The 21,638-nt window shown below is 43.0% G+C and overlaps 1 protein-coding gene across 2 annotated transcripts in view; it reads left to right on the top strand.

Moving 5' to 3' along the window:
• Window positions 1–3,165: 3,165 nt before the first annotated feature.
• Window positions 3,166–21,638, top strand: part of dagla (diacylglycerol lipase, alpha) — a 32,698-nt gene continuing 14,225 nt past the window's right edge. For both annotated transcript variants that reach the window (XM_079162888.1, XM_079162887.1), the window contains exons 1-10: window positions 3,166–3,836; window positions 16,656–16,757; window positions 16,853–17,064; window positions 17,265–17,366; window positions 17,464–17,602; window positions 17,747–17,834; window positions 18,552–18,686; window positions 18,784–18,861; window positions 19,510–19,634; window positions 19,944–20,094. In XM_079162888.1, the coding sequence (XP_079019014.1) occupies window positions 16,663–16,757; window positions 16,853–17,064; window positions 17,265–17,366; window positions 17,464–17,602; window positions 17,747–17,834; window positions 18,552–18,686; window positions 18,784–18,861; window positions 19,510–19,634; window positions 19,944–20,094 (1,125 nt within the window). In that variant the 5' untranslated portion in view covers window positions 3,166–3,836; window positions 16,656–16,662. The remainder of the gene's footprint in view (window positions 3,837–16,655; window positions 16,758–16,852; window positions 17,065–17,264; window positions 17,367–17,463; window positions 17,603–17,746; window positions 17,835–18,551; window positions 18,687–18,783; window positions 18,862–19,509; window positions 19,635–19,943; window positions 20,095–21,638) is intronic.

The following is a 21,638-nucleotide window of genomic DNA, read 5'->3' as shown; positions in this document are numbered from 1 at the left end:
GTGGGGCTGCCGGCTCCTTCTTCTCTGCTTTAGTTGCCGCCTTGGGTGCCGGAGCCCCGAACTTGGCCTTGGTTTCCATCGACTCAGGGACAGAGGTGTGGTCTGGTCAGGAGGAGTCTTTATTAGGTCAGCTCTGTGCTGCTTCACTGAGGAAACACAGCAAACAGACACAGATTATCCCTCTGAATTAGGCTCAGACAGCATTTTATCTGCTCTGCTGAATGCAGAGACACCGGCATACAAAGGAGGCCTTTAAAATCTTTGATTCACTGTACAGCGGTGAAGCAGTCATGTGGTGGTGGGGCCTTATATGTGACCTTGGAAAAAGATGACATTGATGGGAACACGCTGATGCTCAGAGGACAGGGAATAGTTTATTTTGGTCTAGGCAGCTGTGACATAACCTTCCATTGAAAAAATAATGTCGCAACAGCTTCCTTTTTCATTGGAAAATCTATTAGTTTTGCAATGGCTGAAGATGGAACTGCAGCTGCAGAGATTGTTCAGAGTCTAGGACTGAATCTCTATTTCTTTGACCCTAACAACTAGCAGATGCAATAAACGTGTGGATTCAATCTTTTCCCCCATCTTGCTCTCAGTTCTCTCTGTAAAACTGCACAAATCATGTGTGCTATAAATGGAGGACAAGATGGAGGAAAGAAATAAGGACCCACATGACTGCGAGGAAATCAGTGAAATGCAAATGAGGGGAAGAAAATGAAGAACAGTAAACACTGCTAATTTTTAATGAACACATCATAGCAGCTCACCCTTTACAGAAAGTAAGCTGGACACGTCTTTTACAAAAATGCTTCCAATTAAATCCTGCACTGATGTGATGAGAGGAAATAAGGACATTACATACCTCTCCAGCAGCTCTGTAGAGATTACAAGAATAACAGACGGAGGAGGAACTGCAACAGTCTTTGGAAGTAAGAATGTCCTTAGTATACGAAAATTAGAGGAAGAGAGATGGAGGACACCGAAAGAAGGAGGGAGGAGAAATAGAGAGGGAGAGAAGGAGAGACTGGGATGTACCATCTAGTCCTTAAAAACAGGGGGGTTCTATTCCACGACACGAAAACCCAGGATGTAATCAAATTACACTGGAATTGTTTTGGCTCTGTACTCAAGCACATTTGAGTTCAGATTAAACAATGACTGAGGTTAAAGGGCTGACTTTCACCTTTGGGTGTGTATGAGGCTGTTTATGTCCATATTATTGACAGTCAGTGTTTTACACATCCCATAATTTTCCGTTTAAACACTGTACAGTTCTTTACAATAAATAAACCCAGATATTTGCATATTTCTGCACCAACATACTAAGGCAAATTCCTTGAGTGTGAAAATGTCAAAAACCTGTTTCTGACTTTGATTGTTCTGGTTTGTAGGAATCATAAACAAAGCAAGAGCAGACGGACAGGTCTGTTTATCATGGATGTAAACACCCTCTGTGGTATAAAACCTATACATAATACAGTCTGCACTATACAGAGAATAATTCTGATGATTACTTATTCATTTGTTTATTTTTAAGTGTTGACAGTATCACAATCTTTAAGCTGTGGGTAACCACATTAACTGCACTCTCTCAATGTTATGCAGAGGGCTCAACATTGAGTGAGAGCTTTCTTTAACCTAACTAAAAAAAAACATGTCAGAGGGACATTACCAGTGATTGACAACAAGTGCACTCACAGATAGAGGTCACACATGCAGTACAAGGACAGATTGTTGTTATGAAATTGGGGCAGAATTAGCAGTGAAACAGCCCATTTTCTGCATTTCCCCCACCAGCACATGCTCCAGTATGACTCCTCGCCATCGTCTTCTCTTCTGTCAGTTCCCATGAGAGGGTTGGACACTAAATGAGTCATGTTGCTTTCTTCTCTATGAAGGGTTGTAACCCTGCATCACATTTGCCTTTGTCCATACAAATGTGCTATTACGAAATATTACAATACAGAAAAAAAGCTATGGCAAATTCCGTTGCAATTGAAACACCAATGACAGAGAGCTTTGTATCTATTTTCAGATAGGGGATATCTGCCAAATAACCTGGAGCCCTGAGGTCATGCAGCAGTCTGTGTGGAAGTGAGAAGTCCCTGTGACTGGACGAGGAAGTGCTCTCGTGAGGTTTTCCCAGGAACTGGATCACTTTCTTAATACATTGTTGCATAGTTTTCGCTTTTCCGCCTGCATTTGTGACAGACGACAGTACACACATACCTCCATGTGTACACGAGGTGACGCTGATCCACGCCCATTGTACGTCGAAAAAAGATTCCAGTATGTCAAGATGGTAATCGGTGAAGTACGGAGATGTCGGTGAAACGCAAAATACACGGCTAGCGAGTCAGATTTGAACCCAAATGTGCCAAAAACAACTCAACTTGAATATCAAACATACTACGAGTCCGCCCACCCTTTGTATGTCTATTCTCACCGAATATGTACTTCATATATCCCTGATATTCAAAAGCCCAATTTAATGTTTTAAGATGGGAGATACGAAGCAACATTGAATATTTGTAAATACAGAACTAGAAACTAGACGTTCAACTATGAAGGTGTGTAACGATTTTAGCATTAACAAAGCGGCCAAAAGTAGACCTCCTACATCTAGGCTATGACTATATGACCGAAGCTTAAGGTCCAAATCAGACCCAGTAAGCAACGTGATTTTTTGATAGTTTGAAATGCAGATTTATATACGTTTTCGACAAATAATGCCTGTAAAACTCGTGTTTATTTGCCGCACACGTCAATATTTGCCTGCATCGCTGTCGCCGTGCGACTGGGCCATATTAAACACGCTTTATGACATTATTGCGTTAAGTTAGTCGAATTTATTGTTTTTAAACAAACAGACAGCTCCCTGAAAACTAACAACTCCCGAATCAAACAAGAGAGTCAAACCCCCTCGGGGTCTGTCTGTGTGACTTAACAAAGAGGAGCGGCACCCTCTCGGAATACACCGCCCTCTTTGATTCAGGAGCGGATTCCTTGATATTCAGGAACCACCAGTGGCGCCCTTTCTCTGCAGGATCTCTGAAGTGCCCTGCGGTCCTGAAAAAAACCCAGAAACACCCGAGTCAGGTGTGCGTAAACATAACGTTGTACGGGATTTGCGCAGGCACACGCGGAAGGGGAATAGCCGATTCGTACGTATTTTTTTTTTGCTGTGGGAGAAATGTCCGAGGGGTTGGGCCAGAGATCCTGTGGAAAATGCTGCCTCCGTTTAGCTGCTACCCGTGCCGGGGTTCGGGAGTTGTCCGGCTGATGGCACACACAAGCTGCTGACGACAACGTGAGAATCGAAAAGAGGTCGTCTTGTTCGTCAAACCCCGCGCGGCACTGCTATCCTTTTCTTCTGTGGATAGAAATCATCATGCCGAGCTCCGACGGAGGGACGTGAAAAATGACCTACACTCCGTGAGCTGCCACAGCAGACGACGTGTTGCAATTACGCGGAGAACCAAGAAGCCGTCGGTCTCTCCAAGCGGGTGGAACACGACCGTGTAATTTACATCGCTCCTTGATGGCATGCACCAGGCTCGCCTGACACCCGGCTCATAACCGAGTAAGCATCGGCTCTTTGATGCCTGTGGATCCATTCATCCTACCCGTTGTAATGACGTCTGTACGGTTATTATAATTCTATCGGTGAGGCATTTGTGAGAATCCACCCCCCCCCCTCTCTCCTCCTCCTCCTCCTCCTCCAAACCCTGGGCCGGTGTCGGGGAGAGTGAGGCTGGTCGGCTGTCGGAAGGATATGGGAGAGCGAGCGGAACCGATGCTGTGGGTCTTGGCAAGGCACCGTCAAAATACAGGTGAGCAGCAGGATGAAGGGACTGACCGACTGACAGCGTGACCGATTACCTGCCTTCGGCTCTCTGCACATGCAGCGCTGCCAGTCCGCCGCGGCGCGGACAGTGTGACCCGGCTTTTTAATCCTCGCTTTAGTGCTGCTTTTGAGACACATTTCTTAGGCCACATCTGCGTTAGCTATAGGCCCGCAAGATGCCACCTGAGGTAGCCGTCCGGATCAACCGAGATTAGAGGCTGTACTCCCGCCGCTGCTGCTGACCTACCTACATGCTGTTGCACGTACAAGCGCCCAGGACTGCAGCTAAATATAGTTCAGTTATAGTGTATTGTTTTTTTTTTAATTTACTGTATAAAATGACATGATAATGGCAAATGCCCATCACAAGCTGCACGAGTCCATAGTGATAGTTTCAGTTGGTGTAAAGTGCTGCCAGCTCTCCAAAGTATTCAGTTGAAGTAAGTCAAATGACAAACCCCTTTACCAACATTGCTGTTGACTTATTTTCTTGTTCTTATTTAGTAGAGCTCTATATGATCCCTCCACTGTTATTTGGAGACTTGACGAACCAGACTTGTATAATTTGCAGACCGTATGTGCTTTTGGTTGGTCAGTAGATGACATGTTTCCTTGTTAAGAATAGGACCTGGCACAGCAACAGTAAGGGGAATGTCACACCTGTGTATCACTCACACTGAGAATATTTCCTTTACGACTTCCAGTTGTGGATGTAGTTCTTATCTATGTCCATGCAAGTGCAAAATGCCTACATCAAGCAATGTTTCAGCATAAATGAGATAAATGAGGTGTCAGCTGCAGTGCCAAGCTGTCCCAACGAGCATAATGGACAGCTCTAAGTGCTTTGTAATTAAATAATGTGACAATCCAGTCTAAAATAGTTGTAACATTTTTTAGCAAAACAAGAGATGATAATGAAATATTAGTCGGTACACTTAAAGTGACACATAGACCTGTTGTAGTCTTCTGTTTATGCTAAAGTACCAGATGAGGGGCAGAAGCACGGAGTGTTTATGGCTCACGGATGAGTTGAGGACTTAAGTCCAGCTTTTATTGACATCTTTCTTATTTTATTCTCATTTCTGCACCGCGTCCTGCCTCTTACCTGAAGCCTATTGAGTATAGACACGCTTACACAATAATCATTTTAACCTAAAAAAATCAACCCAAGCCCATCCATGTAAGGCTGCATCAACAGCAGTGTTTACACGTTGTTCCCTGGCATCCCTGTAGGCTTCAACCCTATAGTGGAAACCAAGTGCCTCCAGGGAGCCCTGGCAGATGCAGTGTGTTGTCTCTTTGTTTTCCAAAACGCACACACAATGTGTGACCTCCCCTCGTGCCAGAAAACATGCTCCTCTTCTCTAATATTGAGTAATTATTTGACTGAACAGGGCCCAGTGCTGGTGTTTTGGGTGTTAACAGGTAGTCAAGGAATCACTCTGCTCTGGGATGAAGCCGCAGCAAAGGAGAGCATTTAGTTAGTATTAATTAATTACAGCTTATTTCTCATATAATTCAATGAATGTAGTAAGTCTTGTTGCGTGTGTAAATCAGGGATGTTTAGAGTTCAGATATAGAATAGTGAGTTTATCTACAGGACAGGGTATAATATATGTACTTCTATGTAGTAACACATACCATGTAAAAGGTATAAATAAGCAGCAGTCCTAAACTGACGACGGGCGTAAGTTTGGTACCAAAAGTTGTATGTAGTTATAGGACTTTACAATCTCAGCAGTCCGTCTGTACTGCATAGATGACTTTTAGATGAGTGCTTATGTGAGAAGAAACACAATTCTATTTTTGATCAGATACATTTAGTGGAAAACTCCCTTCCATTAATCAATATGTTTACACATGGGTCGTGATTTGAGTGAAACCTTTACACTTTTAAGTGAAACTGCAAATATTCACCTCAGGTATAAATGTAATTATTGGAGAACAAGATTGCCAGTTACCTCTTGGTATTCATTTGTCAAACATGGGGCTTGAAATGTAAGTTCGTGACAGATAACCAGGCCATTGACATTTTCAGGTGCATCATGGGACATGTGATCCAAATGAGCCATATGGATGTAGACTCTGTGATAATACCCGGGAGGCAGGATTGATGATCAGCAAAGATATTAATAGACAGGAGTGTGAAAAATACTAATGTGTGAAAAACCTAAGGCTGCAGGAGTGTGTTGCATGGACAACCCCCCCCCCCACAAACAAAAATACATTAATCCATATACACAAACACACACATGCAATGTGCAGTGCACATACGATCACATCAACTGAAAGAAGAGAAAATGGAGTGGGAAGAGGTGAAAGGGATTGAGTGGGTGGCAGTGGGAGAAAAAGATGGAGAAAGAGGCAGAGGGAGAGTAGGAGTGAGTGGCACATGGCTTTCAGTCTAAAAAAAGATGAGCAACACGAAACCAAAACCAGAATCTGGATTAGCGAGATAAGGAAGAGGAGGAGGAGGAGGAGGAGGAGGAGGATGAGGAGGCAGGGGGACAGGGGGACAGGGGATGGCTTAAGGAGAAAATGTAGGTTTCCTCTGCACCGAAAATGGTGCAGATGCACACGCTCGGTTTCATGCTCATAAATGTCCTCTAAAATATGAATACTGAATGAGTGTGTGGGTAGAAGGAGAGAGCAGGAGGATGGGAAGACAGAAGATGAGAAAGGCAAAGGATGAGATGGAGTTCGGAGATGGACGAGAGTCTTTCGGGGTGGACAGAACGCTGCTGTAGTCTGACGGAACGGGAAGAGAGACGGGATCATGAGAGGCGGCAGGAGCAGAGCCAGGGATGTGACTATTTGCTGGAGAGAATCTTGTTCTGAGCAGAGTGTAACACTGACCCGGGCAGAAAAAGAGAGAGAGAGAGACTGGAGCAGATGGACGTATGACAGAGAGCAGAGGAGACGGAGGGATTTTAGGACTGCTGCAGTCGAACCGTCATGCCAACCAAGTACAACAGCATTGTCTTTAGACACTGTGCCCAACACCTAACTGTGTGCCAACTCCTCTTCAGGAGTACTGCCCCCCCCCCCCCCCCCCCCCCCAGCAAATATTTTTCCTACCTTGATGATTCCTATTGATTCTGACACCACAACAAGCTACCTACAGTACAGGGGAGACGCTGCGTACTTGTGTGCCAACAGAGCTTCTCTTTAATTAATATTAGTTCACCAACTGATTGTGCAATCGGTGGCCAAAGCCACATCCTTACATTTGGTGTGTACAGACCGCATGAACGATATTTAAGACATTTAAGACATTGGTCTGTGAGTGTAAAAAAGGTAGATAGATTTTTTTAAAATGCACACATTTTTCATTCACCAAATTGTGCCGTGTGAGCATTCACATCCCATGCACCGGCACAGGACATTCGTACTTGCTGCAGACACTAACTGTGCTGCATTGAATGTCTGATACGTTCAGGATGTTTTCAGATGATGCAGTGAAAGCTGGAGTCTGTTCACCTGTGTGTTGTTGGACACACCTTAGTTTACAGAACTCTCTTTACCTCCAGTGTGTGTGAGTGAAAGCTCCTGTATGTGACGCTGACATTCGCAGTGTGTGAAGAGCGGTAGATGTCCTGTATAACACGTATTCTGGAAGAATGTACACAAGTAGTTTGTATCAGTTGGTTTAAGATTGGTACAATTTAGAAATGTCGTATGTATTCCGTGTCTATTGAACCACAACATAGGAAATGCATGATTTTACAAGAAAGATCAGAGCAGAGCATCCCGACTTTGTACAGACATCCACAAAAACGCACACAGTTTCAGAATGGCATCCAGTAGTACTATCACACAAAGCGGAACAATGTTTCACCTTTTGTTTAATCAAGGGCTGCATAATACACAACACATTGCTACAATGATGCACAGCTTCAACTGGGCATCCTGTATTTTGTTTTAGTTTCAGAGTAAATGTGCGCACCTGCGAAAAAACCACCTGTTGTTTGTTGGTGGCTGTACCATCATATATGTGTTCTGTAGGCCTGGGAGGTGCCTGAAAGTTAAATGGATTCCTCTAACTACTGTAAAGGTACGCTTTTGACCCTGATGGAGTCACAGGATCTCTCTCTCTCTCTCTCTCTCTCTCTCTCTCTCTCTCTCTCTCTCTCTCTCTCTCTCTCTCTCTCTCTCTCTCTCTCTCTCTCTCTCTCTCTCTCTCTCTCTCTCTCTCTCTCTCTCTCTCTCTCTTAAATCTGGACACTTGAAACGTCGAAAGTCAAGTTGAGGATGAGAAAGCAACAAACGTTGCACGATGATCTTTTGTTTGTCGCTCAAACTATACTGCAGATTATGGTTGGATCACTTTTTGGTACCTCCTGATAAGGTTTGAACTATGATGCTGCAGCAGCAAATTAAACACCTGTAGGACCTGGGGTTTGTATGTATCTGTTGTGATAATGTTGTGATCCAGTTTGCAGGAGCTGCTCTCTCATATGTATGTGTGTGTGTGTGTGTGTGTGTGTGTGTGTGTGTGTGTGCGTGCGTGCGTGGAGACAGACAGACAAAATAAATGTTCCTTTTAAGCTTGCTTACAGTGGTGATGGATGTAGAGGCTTCTCAGGGAGAGAATGTGATAGAAAATAAAGAGTCTGTAACCAACCGGCTGTGTGCCAGAGTTTGGCTTGATGCTGCTGTTGCTGCAACAGACTAACTGTGAGTGAGATGGAAGAGTAGGATACGAAAACACCTGCTGCTACCAGATCAACCTGCTGTCTGTGAAACAAGGAATTTACAACCAATGTTGAGATCAGATGGGACTCAAGTTTTAGATTCAGGTCCGGTATCTGTACCTCAGGAATGATGTGTTGATTGACAGCGTTCTGTGTAATCCTTTGAGCAGGGAGACCAGGTGAGTTTTAACGTTTACATTTGGTTAGCAAAGGTAAAAGGTGTACCGACCAAATGAAGACATAACAGAACAGCTATATTTTTAAACTTCCATATAGTGTTCAAAGACTTATGTAAGTCGGCTTGACTCGGCTCTGGCATGTGTAGAGGATGCATCGGACAATCCAAAAAGCAGTCACTCTCAGTAAAACGTGTCTGATGCTGTGCTGCATGCCTTTGCCCCGTTTTGTTTCACGTCCATGTCAAACACAAAGCCATAATGACGGACGGGGAGAGCTGCCATTGTTGTTGCATCATTGTTGTTGCATCACGTGGGCTACGGGGCCTGGGCCTGGCACACAGTAGCACGCTGTGCGGAGCACAAAAGCACTGCTCGCATGCGGGAATATGTCACAGTCTTTTTCACAAAACACATGTCCTTTGGATTCAGACGGAGTCACTAGGTCGGGATGGGAGTCAGGAGTTGTCATGACTCATGCCGAATGCAGTATAGGCAGAGTCGGGGACTGCAGCTCCGGCTGGAGTGGTCTGTGTAGTCATAAGGTCATCTTTTTTAGACATTTAGATGTTCTTTTGATCTCAGGTTAGGAACACAGCAGGGTGTGTGTGGTGCGTCAGCTTCAGGTGCTGGAAGGGAATGTGTTTATTGCTTGAGCCGGTTTAAAATTAGAAACTTGTTAACAACATTATTAAGGGATTGGCTCAGCGTTTGCTTTTATCCTGACTCTGCCTCAGGGTTTATATCTATATTTGTACATATATCATATTATTTACATCATATGAGCAAAGCATATGTTAGTTAAATCAATATTCACAGTGCAATTTGGATAGTGGAATAGCACAGTTGTGGTCACATCTTAAATTACAATAAATGGCCATGCAAGTTAGGAAGACCTGCTTTGCTGGGTGCTTATGCTTTCTAAATCTATATACAATGTAATTGTGGTTATGCCGGCATGACAGTTTCTCACTGATCAGTTTCATAGTTATTAAAACGGTTGATATGAAGCGGTCCATCCACAATTGCTCAGAATGAAATGAGCAGGTGAAATGTTGTATATTTACACAGACAGGGAAGGGTTCCATGAAACAAAGGCAGAGATGACATGCCGTACCAATTTACAAAACAACCATGAATCCACAGAATGTCTATTCAGAAAAAGCCATTTCACTGTACCGTGGTACATATGTAGACTATGCCTTGTAAAGTGTGAATGACATCCAGTAGTCTATATTTAGACTTTGCTGTAAATGCGCTGGGTAGAATCCAACTGATAGCGTCCTGATAGTGTTCATGTTTTTCTTTTTGGCCAGCTTCTTGTCACGTCTATTGGATTTGCTAAGGTTTCATCACAATAAAATGAAATGTTCATGTGTGGCTTGAGCTAGTGGTTGTGTGCTGTGTAAAAATGTCCATTTTTTGCTGTTTGCAGGTGTTGAAATAATCAGTATGTTGTCAAAATTTCGTCAGTACAAGTGTGTCCAGTGAGGCCTTAACATTTGTTCAGTTTATTTTTTATGAGATGATTCATTATATCACAGAAGAAATATTATTTTTTGGGATAGGATTTGAAAGCAAAAAAAATGACTGTAATGTGTATTGTTCTTTTTTATGCAGCCGTCATTTTCACAGGAATGTTGTATTTCACACTCTTAACAACCCCCATATCATGCCGCTGAATGATTTGCAGTTTTTCTGATTTGTAAATCTCTTATAGAGAAAAACAAAAAACATATCCACCCTATGTGTTCTACTCTCAAACGAAGAAGTTGAGTTTACTACAAAAGCACACTTGACTATGGAAGTATGCAATTCAAGATGTTGAATGTAAAGTGTAACATCACGGTTGTGAAAACAGTCTAAGTTGCATCCAGTAGAAGCTTACCAGCAGCACTAATAGGCCATCATCCCCTGGGTGATGGATGGGAGAGCCCTTAAGGAGGCAACTGGTGAGGATGAGGGGTTGAGACTGAGTACCGGAGTCCTCCATGAAATGAGGCTGGCAGAGGCCATCTGGCCAGAGGTCAGTGCTAATTACTTGCACACAGAACTGATTCATGTCTGTCACTGTGCAGCTTGATAGATTACATATACTAAGATTATTAGGTTGGTATTCTCTTGATTGTAAGGTTTTGACTGGACAAAAAAGGCAAGGTTGACTTAGGGGAGGAGTCTGATCTCGAGGACTAGTCGCAGCTGTATTCATCCGAGACTTGGGTTCACTGATCGTTAAAAGGGACATTTTTCTGAGGTGTTCTCAGCACATCGATCTCCATAGAACCTTGGGAGTGATCAATCGGAAATATTGACTGACTTCAGAATTTGTGGCAGCAGTTGATACCTTACAGAGGCCTGGAAAGTGCGAATACAACCTGAATACATGTAACATCTTCCGTCTTGCTGCTTCACTATCAATGTAGAGGGCTTATCTTTGCACTGTTGGTTGGACGAATCAAACAATTTTAAAGGCAGTACTCAGGGCTCTGGGTAATGGTGATGGCCATTTTCATGATTGAAACGTTTCATAGATTTTAATAAAATGATCAATTTAGAAAATAATACTTAGGTGCAGCCCTTATCATGGCCAAATAGAATCAAACCATAAAAGGCACTCAATAAAAGGAGTATGTCAGGAACAAACTATCAAAAAGAAATAAAAGAAACACAAGATAGTTTAAAAACAATGGTCACAACGTGTTTCTTAAAATATAAGGAAATTACCAAAGCAGTTTGCAGGCCACAAATCCCCGAGCATGGAAACCATAAATGACCCAGTACATGATGTGCTAGGCTCCATCCCCGTGACCTGAACAGGATATTCAATTAAACGGATGGATGCGTGGACAGATGGAAGGAGCTGGCACTACTATCTCATAATAACTTTACTGAGTAGATCCAACACTTCTACAAAGTCACTCTGTAACTCTCTGCTGTAATCCCATTTCATTTATAATTATGTCATAATGTTTTTTTTTCCACTGTTGAGGTCTCTGCTGGGAGTTTGAGCCAAATCTTAACAACAGGCCTGGAGGAGAGGGCTGATAACCGTGTCCCTGGAGGTCTAGTGTGTGCCTTCTGCATTTCAGAGATCTACTTGATTTCCCCGGCCTGATTGTTTTAGCCTAAATGAGATTTGGGGGGGGGGGGGGGGTTCAGATGTTCCTTTATTTCTTTTCCCCTCTTTCCTTCCTCCCTCCCTCCTCCCGTTGTCCTCTTTAATGCTTCTCCAACCCAGATAGAGTTTTACAAGTAGCTGTGACTTCAGTCTCACATGCCCTTGTTTCCTCCGCTCTCTGGCGTTACCTCAAAGCTGAGGAGCCACATATTGGGCTTCGATTAAGAACTGGAATCTGTGGGTCAAGAGTCGTGCCACACCTGATGTACAGTATATTCCTCAAGTCTCCTCTAGAGCTTTGGCTCGCAGCACGTGCTAAAGCTTGAGAGGGTTTTCTTCCAGCTGATTTTTACGGTGTTGTCCGTCTTCTTTGGTTGAAGGTCTGCCAATCAGTGAAACCACCTGCTGTAGTGCTTTGATTGGACAGGAAACCATCACACTGTCACTCCACTGCTCGTGGTCTGACCCTACGGTTGGCCAATTATAATCAGCTGCCAACACAACACTCGGGTTTAGTTGCTGTGAAAACAATTTTCATGTCACTAAAACACTGAAGGGATTAGTCGTTACTGGGCACAAATTGTTCTGTAATATTTTTGCCCACTCCATGAAATCACAGTTTCTTGGTGCGCTGATTTCTCTTTACCGTTGTGTATTGTTCAAAGAAATCGAGGAGTTTCAATATTTCCTTTTACTCTTGAGCTTCTACTAAATGAATGTGACCACTTCAGTGTGTCAGTGAGGCAAACATGTCAGGGTTTGGAAACAGGGATGCATGAGATATCAGAAGCACCTTAGAATAGTATGTAGCAGCCCTACAGTGAATACCAGTCTCGTAACGCTCACAGCACTGTTCACGGTGTGGATTAAACTATATTTTGAGCCTGTAGTTTATTGTGCTGTTAGGAAAACATAGTATTAAGTGTCTTTCAGTCAGTGTTGGTGAGGTTCTAATTATTGTGACCACTGTTGCGAGTGAAGCAACTAGATTTCTTTGCTGTGCAATTGCAAGCAGCCAAAGCATTTCACAGTTGAGTGAGTAGTGGGTGTCTGCTTGATTAATGTCATTCAAAAGGCCAAACTACTTCCACCAGTCGTTTCTTTCTCTCAATGGAATAGACAAGATGTTAATTATTGCCATTATCCTGACACCCTATTAGAAGTGATCCACTGTTAGCTGAAGCTTAGAATCTGTTGATTTTTGTCCCATTCCTGACTCCCATCATGATGCATGTGTCCACGGCTCATTTCCAGCTCAACAGTAGAGCCGGATAGTATTATGTTGATATTTTATAGGTTTATTTTATTATGAATGTATTTCAGACCTAACAAACATGCTGAATGCATTTTTGCCTCATAAAACTTTGGCAAAGAAATTTGAAACCTGCATTGTTTACATGCATTTTGGCACAAGAGTGAGTCAATATTCATCCGTCACAATTCTACCTCCGAAATATTTATTAAACCAGAACATGTGACGTGTTCTTGCCTCTGTTGAAACTTTACTATTTACTGTAATGTAGATCACATGTGTACTAAATGTCTTGATGGTTTGCGCTACCTGACTGTACCAGCTTAACTCCTTATGTGGAAAGTTGAAAGGTAAATAAATTACTAAATGTATGCACATAAAGGAGTAAAAAGTATAGGAGTCCATATTTTTCATTGGTCCCAAACAGTAGCGGAAACTTTTGATCCGTATTTGGACAAAATGCAAATCGGTGCAGCTCTTTACACTCGACAAGCACAGAAATAAATGAGGGAACTGGCACACGGCTAAACATTGGTGATAAAAAGGCGCTGAGAAGTCTGACGTAAGTTTACGATTTTAAATCTGGAGAGACTCTAAGATATGATACAACTTATAGCAGTGATTCTCAACTGGTGGGTCGTCACCCAAAAGTGGGTCGCAGACCCGTTTTCAGTGGGTCGCGGGCCTTTGCCTGGGGAAAAAAATACAATTATTTGGAAGGGGATTTTTGATGCAGTGGAGTACATTCTAATCACACTCCTTAACAGTATTTGGCGTTAATGCCTTGTAATGCTAATACACACCCGCCATTTCACAGCATAGAAGAACACCCACAAAGTTTGTTTTCATATGCTAATTGAGCGAAACGCAAGTACAACACCGACTACATGAGATATGAATTTTCTTACATTGAGGAAAAAAGTGGGCAAAAACCGCTGCACAAAAGTGTGTTTTGTGCAGCGAGGTTCTGGCAGAAGAAAGCATGAAGCCGTCAAAACTGAAGCGGCATTTGGAAACAAAACACCCTTCTCTCAAAGATAAACCTGTTACCAGTACTTTCGAAGACGACTTCAAGACCTGAGGACATCACAAAAGTGTCTTACTTGCAGCCATGGACATGGTGAGAGAGGTGTTGGATCAATCCGCAGCGGATAAACTGAAAACTATACCTCTGTCAAATGACACTATAAGTAGGCGAATTGAAGACATGTCGGACAGCTCGAATTAAGGCAAGTGGTCATTTTGCATTACAAATGGACGAATCTACAGACATAACAAACAAAGCAGTTTTACTCATTTCTGTGAAACGTGTGGGACGGGGACTGACAGGAACAATTTCTCTGCACAAGAGAGCTCCCCAGTACTACGACTGCAGAGGACATTTTCAGCTCAGGTTCAAACCGCAACATCTTTTCATTAAATACATTTGAGAAGTTGAACATTTTCCTCGATTTGGGTCGCGGCTTGTCATTAAGGGGTGATGGTGGGTCCCGCTGCCAGACCAGTTGAGAACCACTGACTTACAGTATATGTTGCCGATGCAAAGCTCAATGGTAAATATTGAGTTTACTTACAAATTAACAGTGAACCTGTCGGGCATGAGGATCCATTCTGACTGCAAGGTCTTCAGTGTTTCGGTGTGTTCAGTAATGAAAAAAAGAGAAGGCCAGATCTGCTCAGAGGAAATGCCGGTGTTTTTCTGTACTACTCCACATGTCCCTACTGAGAGCTATGTAGGTGGCAGCACAAATGCCTCAATGAATGTTTTTTTTTTCTTTTCTTTGCCTGTTTTCTTCCTCCAGAGGTAATTATGAAGTACAAACAAGGAACAGTAACTCTAGACCTCATTTCAAGCCTCTTTATGTGCTGAGCTAGTATATTGAATACATGTTATACATGGTTTGTTCAGTATAGAGCATTGGAATTGATTTGGTTGGAGAAACGTCTTCTGTACTCGTCATGTTGGTGCAGGAAAATGATGTCTCTCCTCTAAAAGCAAGTTCTTTCAGACACCGTCCATTGTCTGTGCATCCATTATCATTATTAGGGCACAGAGTTACCCAAGAAAACACTGTGAAACACAAAGCTAAAGGACCACAGGTGTTATTTTCACAGCAAGCTATTGTTCTGCAAAAAGACCGCTTGTTGTTTAGCTGGCTTTTTACTGCCAGCTTGCACCATCACCGTCTAAAAGAGCGGAATGGAATGACAAGGATGTCGTCTTGACACTACCTGATATGCACAGGGGGCAACAACACGTTACTGTACATTCTAGTCCAGTGTGAAACTTACAACAGGAACAAGGTGCATCATGTCAGGAAACAAAAATGTAAACAGAGACAATTGAAGGAATGCCAAATTTGCTGCACCACCAAGTTGTTCCAGTTGTGCCAGTACTTGGATATCTTGGTCCAATCTGAGTTCACGTACTGTAATTGATCAACTGCACGTTGCCCCTTGTAGGGATGCAAATCACTGCATCTTTGCTGCGGCATTTGTCAATTTGAAACGGGAAGATCTTGTATAATACCACATTTACCTTTGACTAGGGAATGATCTAGTGTGGGCTATTTCATGCAGGCACGATGTAAGTAAGAAGTGAGACTTTAACAACTGTGATGACTGGTATTTCAGGGTGAAGAAGGGTGCTGCCAGTTTCTCAATAACTAAAAAAATGTGAAAAAATGTCCTGAAACAATACTAAAAAGCAGAGGAGTGCTGGATAGTGACCAACAAGAAATCTCTAAACTAACTTGTGCTGCTTTATCTTTTATAGTCGACGGTCTTGGCATGATGGATGGCATACTTTTTGGACAGAACTGTAAAATCTGTCCTTTAGCTTTCAGCAAATATGCAGGAGTGGCGTACAATAAAGGCTGTATCAGCCCGTATAAGGCCTACATCAGCCTCTCTGTGGCTCCTTCTCTCCCTACCATGTATTTTACAGTTCATTTCAGTAAAGCCCAGAGGCCACTTGAGTAAACTCACAATGCTTTTCTATGGAGGAGAATGGACAGAGTGACATAAAAGAAGCTTTTTCACATGGCCATAACCAGCCTGGTACCATCGTATATCAAAGCCGGTTCTCTTTCTTTTGTTCATTAAGTGGTGCATTTTCTCTGCATCCCTTCACCCACTTAGTCTCATCTTCTCCACGTCCCATTATCTTTCAATCTCCTCCTCTTGTGCAAGTCTACTTTCGTTATAATCCCTGCAGCCTTCTCTCAGTTTCAGTAAAGAGAGTTTGATAAACAGAAAGTAAATCGGTGGCCTAATCATGACGTCGAGCGTTAAGCAATATTTGACCTGTTGAGGGATCCGTGCCAGTATAAATGTGTTTGTTCATCGGTCCTCTCTTTCCCCCCTCTAGTTGTTTGAAGCTCGTTATGTGAGATCATGATGTACAGTATGTTAGGACATTAGGCCAAACTTTTTCAAAAAATACCTGTGGAGAATTGATGAGAGGAGAGAATTGAAGCATTATAACTTTTTAGACAGAGACGCCAGTTTGAAAAGGATGTCCATTGTCCCTGAAGTTGTCCCTCTCCCTTCGGTCTCCCCACAGGGCAGTGATGCCTGGCATGGTGATGTTTCGGCGGCGCTGGTCAGTTGGTAGTGATGACCTGGTGCTGCCCGCCCTCTTCCTCTTTCTATTGCACTGCATCTGGTGAGTCACTGTATTGATGTTTTTTTGCATTATGTATATTTCATTTTTAACACATCCGTGTATATTAATCCCTTACACTTCTCTTTCATGTCCAGGTTGGTGGTTCTGTCCGTGGTGCTGTTCGGCCTCCCGTACGGCTCCGACCAGTCCTGTTCTGTAACGCTGGGGGACCATGGCCGAGGGTACCTGGGCATCCTGGTCAGCTGCCTTATCTGTGAGAGCGCCATCATGTGGCTGAGCATGAGAGGCAGCATTCTGTACACACAGCCCAGGGAAGCTGTGCAGTATGTCATCTATATACGGCTAGGTGAGACACACGGGCACACTCACTTCTTCGTCTGAGGCTCTCTTTAAACAGGATTAGCTCTTGATGCCCGAGAGGAGTGGAGGATGTGGTTGTCAGGATTACCTGTGGTTCCAAGTTAAGATTTGAACACTGTTTATATTGATTGGATAGATATTGATCATTATTCACCATTATCTCTTTCCCTCTCTTTCTCTCTCAAGCTATTCTGTTGGTAGAGCTGGTATATGCTGTGGTGGGAATTGCCTGGCTGGTCCAGTATTATCAGCCATGCTCTGATGTCACTGCCAAAAACCTGGCTTTGGGTGAGAGAAAGAGGATGTAAAGGAGGATGGACATTTCAAGTTGAGGGTGGTTTTGTTATGCTTGAATGTGAATGATGTTTTTTGATATTCTCTGCAGGAATCGTTGCATGCAACTGGCTAGTCATTTTCAGCGTTTGCATTACCCTCACGTGCACCTTTGATCCCACGGGTCGGACTTTTGTCAAACTGAAAGCCACCCGTCGGCGTCAGCGCAACCTGACAACGTACACACTCAGGTATTAACAGGCACTTAGTTTCTCTATTTCTTACCGTCTCTTATATTGTCTCGACGCAGCATCTAGCATCTAGGCACATCTTATCTGTTTTTCCACCAAAAATTCAGTCTTGATAGTCTTCCTTTCCCTTTTTCTCTCCATTAGACACCGGCTAGAGGAAGGCCAAGCCAGCAGCTGGAGCAGGAGACTCAAGTTCTTCATGTGCTGCACGAGAGCCCAGGATACACAATCGGTGAGTCACACTTATCCGTTTCCTCTCTGTGGTTAAAGTAAAACAGAGAGGAATGACACCATAAATATGTCGGGCATAACGTCCAGCGAGCCAGTCATTCAAATAATCCCTGACAGGATGAGTCACGATCAGTGACACAAAGGAGCTCACTGCTCAGCTACTTACCGGGCACATTAAGCATTTCATATAAAACTTGAATGTAAAATGATTTAGTTTCAGTCTAAATCAATTTACAAGCTGTCTGCAAAAAAAAGTCCTTACAACTTCAGTCAAATGGTGACAGCTATTCACTAGACTCGACTGCAGGACTGAAGTCATGCAAGTAAAAAAAATCCGGAAAGATTGGCATTATAGCTTAAAGCCAGCAGTCCAAAGCATTTTCCTCTCTGACTAGTGGTACAAATCCACAAACCCTCAGGTTAGCGTGCTTTGAAGCGTTGAAAATGTCCAGGCAGTTGTGCTCTACCGCCTTACATTACATACATAAACACATACTTGGTGATGTCTAAGTTGGTGTTTACATTAATCAGCATTGCTTGTGAAATTGAGATGCAATTGGAGAGAATATACATTTTTTTATTTGCTATGAACTATCATTCACTTGAACAGAGCACAACAAGCAGAGGGTCAGGCAGCTTAGAGGTTGATTAAATGAAGCAGTCCTCTTTTTGTCGCTGTGCTTTGCCGACATGTCTTGATATCTGCTCTCCTGTCCAGGATGCGTATTCAGAAGTGGCCAGCCTTTTTGCAGAGTTCTTCAGAGACCTGGACATTGTGCCTAGCGATATTATTGCCGGCCTGGTACTTCTCCGCCAGAGGCAGAGGTCTAAGAGATCTGCTATCCTGGACCAGGTATCACTGTCTATAAAAAATATATATATATTTTTGTGCTTGCGTAGGCATGTGCTGCAATGACAACAACTTTCCTATTCTGTTGTCTCTTCCTAAGGCCAACAATGACATCTTAGCCTTCTTATCTGGAATGCCTGTCACTCGTAATACTCGATACCTGGACCTTAAGAACTCGGTAAGTTTCTTTATGTGTGATGAATTGACAAAGTGAAGGTTGCGTTTGTATCACAGGAACATTGGGCAATTGAGAAAGGTCGACGTTTTAGAGTTCAGGTAAAGAATGACATAAATATACAACATGTATTTAAACTTGTTCTTAAAGACTATTTTACTTGCTTAAAGTCACGTAATTGATATACAATACACAACAATACACAAACAGTGGGCTCTCCTCGAGCTGACAAAGTCATTATTATTATTAAGATAGAAGTAGATATATCAATAATTGGAGTAACCTAGGTGTCCCAGGGTCCCTTGGCTTTTTAGCCCCATGCAGAGGTTTTGTGTATATTTCACGCCATAAAAACAAAACGGTGGTACTAAACCACAGCCATAGGTTGATTTGACGATACTGTCTTTCAAAATCTCTGTTTGTCTGCAGTTGTGTGCAATGTTTTTTTAATGCAATTTAAAAAAAAAAAAGTGTGAGAACACTTGTATGTAGTAATCATCTAAAAGGACATCTGCGTATTTGAATATCTCAAGATTTCTGAATGTGTTATTGCTCTTATTCCTCACCTGTGTGTTCTGACGTGCGTGTGTGTGTGTGTGTGTGTGTGTGTGTGTGTTTGTCTGTCTGTCTGTCTGCCTCTCCCTCTCCCAGACCGAGATGAACATGTACAAGGATGTGTGTTATTACATGCTCTTTGCCCTGGCTGCGTACGGTTGGCCCATGTACCTAATGAGGAAGCCTGCCTGTGGGCTGTGCCGCCTCGCCAGCTCCTGCCCGTGAGCGCTGACACATACACCTGCACAGTTTTGATCTATCTGGCTTCTGTGTCTGTTGAGCCTCTACAGTGCGGATCAAATTTCACATGTGTCAACACTTGCCAAGTGGTAATCCACTGAGATAATACCACTCCAGTTAGACTCACTCACCGACACAAGCCGATTGTCGAATTAATCACATTCTCTTTTCCACATCGCCTACACTGGGAGACTTGATTATGTCTCTGTCACCTTACCTGTTTACTCTTGTATTCATCTGCTTTTTGCATTCACGTCCTGCTGTTTTCTCATCTTTCCCTCTCACCCCAGCTGTACTTCCGGATCTGGCTCTCGGTTGTCTCAGTCTGTGACAGTGGAGGAGGACAATTGTTGCGGCTGTAATGTCCTGGCCATACGGAGACACTTCCTGGACAGGGACCTCAAGCAGGTTCAGATTGTCTACACATCCTGCCACGATGCTGTGAGTAATCCGACAACTGGCTAACGAGCAGTCAGAGGTGTTTGGCCTTAACTTCCGAAGTTAGACAATGGATTAGTTGTGTGGATAAGTGTGAGGAACAGCGTCAGGATTTTCTTTTTATTTGTCCATGCTTTTGTTCTGACGTTAATACCTTTTGCAAAACACACTGTTGAGGTGAATTATTGCATTCCCTTTTAAAGCTGTTCTGCACAAAGAGCCCTGCATACAATGTTATAATAGCAGCCAGTCTGATCATTTAGTGGCTTTATTTTGTAGTTCTGGCCATCATTTGTAAATGTTTTGATAACACTTTACTCACCAGTGTAGTTGCTGAGATATGGGGAGTTGAGTTGCCGTGTCCACATTTTCGGCAGCAAGTCAAGTGTGCTCTCGGTAGGTGTTGGACTCCGCCAACGCTGTTTGTGACCGGCATGGACAGCTCCTTAAGGTGCAGCCGAAGAGGGGAGAGTGTTCATTTTGGTGGCCTCTCATCAGATGATGCAGTCTTTCAGGCTTTTGGTGCATAGTCTTAAGAATGTTATACTGAGTAATTTACATTTCACTTGGTCAAATTACGTTCCAGTTGAAATGATTTGGAGGGAGATTCCTCCCCCTGTGGAGAGCGGGGGTGGCAAACATTTTTTATTCACAGCTGGTCATCATCCTATCAGTACTTGGTCGTTGCCTAGTGAACGTTTGTTGAACAGCTATTTCTAGTAAAGCTGCTGCATCCCCATGTTAAGGCAACAGAGACGTACTCTGAAAAAAACGTCCATCAGAGGGGAACGAAATCGGCGCTACATTATGCAACCAAGGGCTGAAACGCTAACAAAATGCCCAGTAGCTAGCTGAAAAAGATCAGATTTCAGCATGTCAAAGGATTATTATTGCACCCAATGTCTAACAGGGGTGCAGTTCATGACTAAAAAGATGATGGGACATGTTAGCGGTTGGGACATGCAAGCTGCAGGTAACATGTCCTATCATGCAAACAAGACATTCTAGTAAAACAGTACTGAAGCTTTAGGGCAATTTTCTGTTATTTGCTAGCAGACAGAATTGACAAGGAGGGGCCTTCGCGCAATATAAGTCAATGGGGAGCGATGAATTGTGTTCTCCCTCGCTGTGGGCTGTCTCTATTAAGTTGGTGAGTAAGAATTGCTGTTCAGACTGATTGGCATGATGATGTCAACTACAAAAACAAGTTCCAAGCTGATAAAATATCTGGAAAAAAAACAGTAACTTTTAAAATGTAGTGGCCAAAGTTAACACTAAAAAGCAAATCGTTTAACCCCACTGTTTTGGTGTAGTTTTAAAAGTCAAAATAATTTCACTCCAGACATGCATAACTCCCATCACTTTCCCACTCATAATCCCACTGAAAGAAATATAAATAGTTGTTTTATTGGATATTCAATTAAGTTATTCTATTTTCAGGTGGAATTTCCACAGCATTCACACTAGCACTCGAGCCACGTGATTTCTAAAGCAGGGCACTTCTTGGGGAGGTTAGCGCTGAGTTTCCATCTATAAATTACTGCCAG

This window comes from Pholis gunnellus (assembly GCF_910591455.1).
Source record: "Pholis gunnellus genome assembly, chromosome: 1".
In the NCBI taxonomy this organism is placed as follows: domain Eukaryota; kingdom Metazoa; phylum Chordata; class Actinopteri; order Perciformes; family Pholidae; genus Pholis; species Pholis gunnellus.
The sequence above is the reverse complement of the archived record's forward strand: the minus strand, read 5'-3'. Positions and strand labels throughout refer to the sequence as shown.